At 47.8% G+C, this 3,881-nt stretch overlaps 1 protein-coding gene across 1 annotated transcript in view; it reads left to right on the forward strand.

The window, feature by feature from the left end:
• The window catches only part of LOC135206597 (dynein axonemal heavy chain 3-like), a 270,995-nt gene that overhangs the window by 26,730 nt on the left and 240,384 nt on the right, over positions 1–3,881 (forward strand). The window contains 2 exon segments of the mRNA XM_064237937.1: positions 260–295; positions 297–462. Coding sequence (XP_064094007.1) covers positions 260–295; positions 297–462 — 202 coding nt within the window.

The raw sequence follows: 3,881 nt of genomic DNA on the forward strand, positions 1-3,881 counted from the left end.
TCACTGATGTGGCCGAAACCTTCAGATAGTTTTTGGTGAAGCAATGGTGCCCATCCAGTTCCAGCAAATCAGCCTTTGATTTCACAGTTGACGCTCATGTATCGCCTTTTTCATACCCTTTCCTCTGTTGTTACTTCTAGCATCGTGAGTCCTTGAGGAACTTCTGAGAGAGACTCAATAATGTTCTAGTTTTGAAGAATGAGTCTGTTGCATTTCCCCCCCCCCCCTTTTCCCCGTCCCCCAACTCTCTCTTTCTCAGGCTGGAAATGACTACTGTGGGGAGTACGTTGAGGAGGGACTTCATCGAGCAAGCGGTTGTCGAGGTCTCCGTGGCTGTGAGGGGCAACCAGGTGCTCTTCGATCCTCCACTCGAGCAGACCCACAAACACTTGCTCAATTGCTTGGCAGCAATCATCCAGCACAACCAGAAGCTCCCCAGAGTGGAAAAACTTCTCTTCCCTGGTAAGAGTTTGTCGAGAGCTTTTGAAATAATAATAATAATAATAATAATAATAATAATAATAATAATAATAATAATAATAATAATAATAATAATATTAATAAGTTTTGTTAAAAATGGTTGCTGCTTCAGCACTATCTTGTAGAGTGTCTTCTCTATTTTTCTGATGACAGCCTTCTCTCCGTTGCTTAGACTGGCGAGCAACGCACCAAAGGGCATGGTAAAATTTGGTTGAGTCATCTTGGTGTTTATTATTGCTTATACAACTCTCTCTCTCTCTCTCTCTCTCTCCAAGACGACGTTTCATCCAGATCTACAGGACATTTTCCAGCGATGATTGCTGAGGGTTTGAATTCCAGTGGTGAGTCCTTCTCCTTATATCCTGTTCTTGCGGGCTCTCGAGTACGTTCTGGGGAACCCCTGGGGCAGTTGAGTTTTCATTGGTTTCTGGGAAGGTGACTCATACGGCGAGTGTTCTCGAGTCTCACAGACCTTCTCAGGTGGGGAATATCACTGGGAGCCTCTTCATTGGCTTCTACTTGAGTGATGTCACCCCTGGTATTATTTTCATAATTATGTGCTTCACATCTGGTGTTGATCGTCTCATGCGTGCTGGTACTTTCGTTGGGAGGGAGGGGCATGGTCCTCATCACACACGTTGGTATCAGGAATGCTTCTTGAGTGGTGTTGAGGGGAGGCTTTTTGTTCAAGAATAAAAAGCACTTCTAGGAGGCACAGACGTTGAGTCAGGGGCTCTCCCGATGATTTTGACATTCCTGATGATGTCGTCTCTCATGAAGTTCTGCTGGGCATGGCAGGAGATCCTTTTAGACAGGCGCATCGTTGTCATACCAATGTAAATCCCAGGGCATCCTTAGGCGGGGCATACGTATCGGTAGACGATGTTGGACTGTTTTAGGGGGTCTCCTATAGGCAGGGAGGGGTTGTTCTTCATCAGGATGTCCTTCATACGCCGATTCTTATAATAAATAATGAGGGATGCTCTCTTCCCTTCCTCCATAGGGCGGACATGCTCCTTTATTATTTTCTTGATGGCTGTTTCGTCTTCCTTGTATTGGTGATGCATGAGGGCTTGTGTAGAAAAGTTTTATATCCTCTGGGGGTGGAATGTTCCTTGTCTCTCCCCCCGTCATGTACCATTTGTCGAGGGCGGCTCATATTTCTTGGTTTAGGAGTTTATTTGAGTACACATTGTTGATCAGCATCTGGTATGCTCGGTCGAGTTCGAGATGCGTGTCCTGCCACGTTGGACAGTGCGAGAGGGCCCTCCTGACGAAGGTCCTGACGGTGGTGGTCTTGAATGGGGCAGGACACTCGCTATCTCCAATTAGACAAAGTCCAAGGTTCGTAGCTTTGGTGTAGACTGTCGTAGTTAGATTCTGATTCGTCTTCGTGACAAGGACGTCGAGGAAGGGGAGTCGATCGTTGTTGCTGTACTCGACGGTGAAGTTGGATGCACTGTGATTCAGGAACTGCTGTCAAAGGGCTTCTACCTCATCCTTGGAGTTGGCTTGTATGAAGATGTCATCTACATAGTGTCCGTATGTGCGGGGACATCTGTGTTGAGAGAAGACCCTTTCTTCCACTTCTCCCATGTAGAAGTTAGCGAAGAGGACTCCTAAGGGGGACCCCATCGCTACACCATCCTTCTGGCGGTACATCTGTCCTCGGTGGGTGGTGAAAGGGGCTCTCTTCGTGCAGATATCCAGCAGGGTTCTTAATGAGTCTTCTGGGATGTTTGGGGGTCTCATATCGGGATTCTTATATGCCCGCTCCATGATGATCCCTATCATCTCTTCGACTGGGGTGTCAGTGAATAGGGACTCAACATCTAAGAATGCCATGGTTCCCGCACCGGAGGAGTCATGGATCTTCTCCCAAAATTTCCCCGATGAGGTGAGGCAGTACCTTGAGGGGATATAGGGAGTAAGAATTTTATTAAGGAGTTTGGCCAAGGCATAAGACGGGGCAGGCATAGGGGGTTGCCTTCCTTGTGGATCTCCATGTTCCCATATAGGTAGCCGATGCAGTAGTCTCCTTGGATGGGCAGGAGATGTGAGGCATACGTATCAGCATTCACGACCGTGATGACCCGGTTGGTATCGCGTTTGATGTCTTCCATTGGGTTCCTCGTAAGCCTCTCAAACTTGGAGACATCAGACAAGATGGCGTCGAGTTTCTCGAAGTATTCCAAGGTGCTGATGAGCATGAACGCCGCCACTGTCTTGTCTGTGTGTCTTACGGGTGATGTCTTCTCTCTTCTTCAGATCTGCGGCTGCCCCTTTCATCTCTCTGGTGTAAATACCACTTGAGTATGTGCCCCTGTCCATAAGGGCGTCTGCTAGTAGAAGTGGTTGATGGGCATCCTTTGTTGTCAAGATCTTCTTGGCTTTCAACCGCTGAATCGAGTCAAGGAGCATCTCCAGGCGTTTCTCGTGCTTCTTCGGCTTCGACATGAAGTGGCAGTTTAGCCTAAGGTTTAATAGGTCATCTTGTTTGGGGGTGGGCTGGTATGCAGTGAGGTTAATATATCTTAGGGTCTTTTCCTGGATGCATAGCATACCGCCGTTGAGGGCGACAAGTTTGTGAGTTATGCCCCTAACCCGGTCACGCATGTCTTCCTCACTCAGGCAGGTGAAGCACGCGCTAATTTCTTAGTAGGTGGGAGGCTTGCGCTGGTTCTCCACTTGGTCATCTGCTTGGTGGTGGTGGTCTCTTGTAGGGATGTTTATCCGGTATTGTCACGAAGATCGATCAGAATCTAACTGCGACAATCTATAACAAAGCTACAAACCTTGGACTTTGTCTAGATGGAGATAGCGAGTGTCCTGCACGGGTCAAGACCACCACCGTCAGTGCCTTCGTCAGGAGGGCCCTCTCACACTGTTCGACGTGGCAGGACACGCACCTCAAACTCGCCCGAGCATACCAGATGCTGATCAACAATGGGTACTCAAATAAACTCCTAAACCAAGAAATATGTGCCGCCCTCGACAAATGGTACATGACAGAGGAAGAGAAAAGGAACATTCCACCCCCAGAGTATATAAAACTTTTCTACAAAGCCTTCATGCATCACCAATACAAGGAAGATGTAACAGCCATCAAGAAAATGATTAGAGGAGCACGTCCACCCTATGGAGGAAGGGAAGAGAGTGTCCCTCATTATTTATTATAAGAATCGGCGTACGAAGGACCTCCTGATGAAAAACAACCCCTCCCCTATAAGAGACCCCCTAAAACAGTCCAAGGATGCTCTGGGATTTACATCGGTATGACGATGATGCTCCTGTCTAAAAGGATCTTCTGTCACGCCCAGGAGGGTGCCATTAGGCAGCATGCCCTTACAGTACACCATCTGAACATCATGAGAGACGACATCATCAGGAATGTCAAAATC

This window comes from Macrobrachium nipponense, chromosome 31 (assembly GCF_015104395.2).
Source record: "Macrobrachium nipponense isolate FS-2020 chromosome 31, ASM1510439v2, whole genome shotgun sequence".
Taxonomy (NCBI): Eukaryota; Metazoa; Arthropoda; class Malacostraca; order Decapoda; family Palaemonidae; genus Macrobrachium; species Macrobrachium nipponense.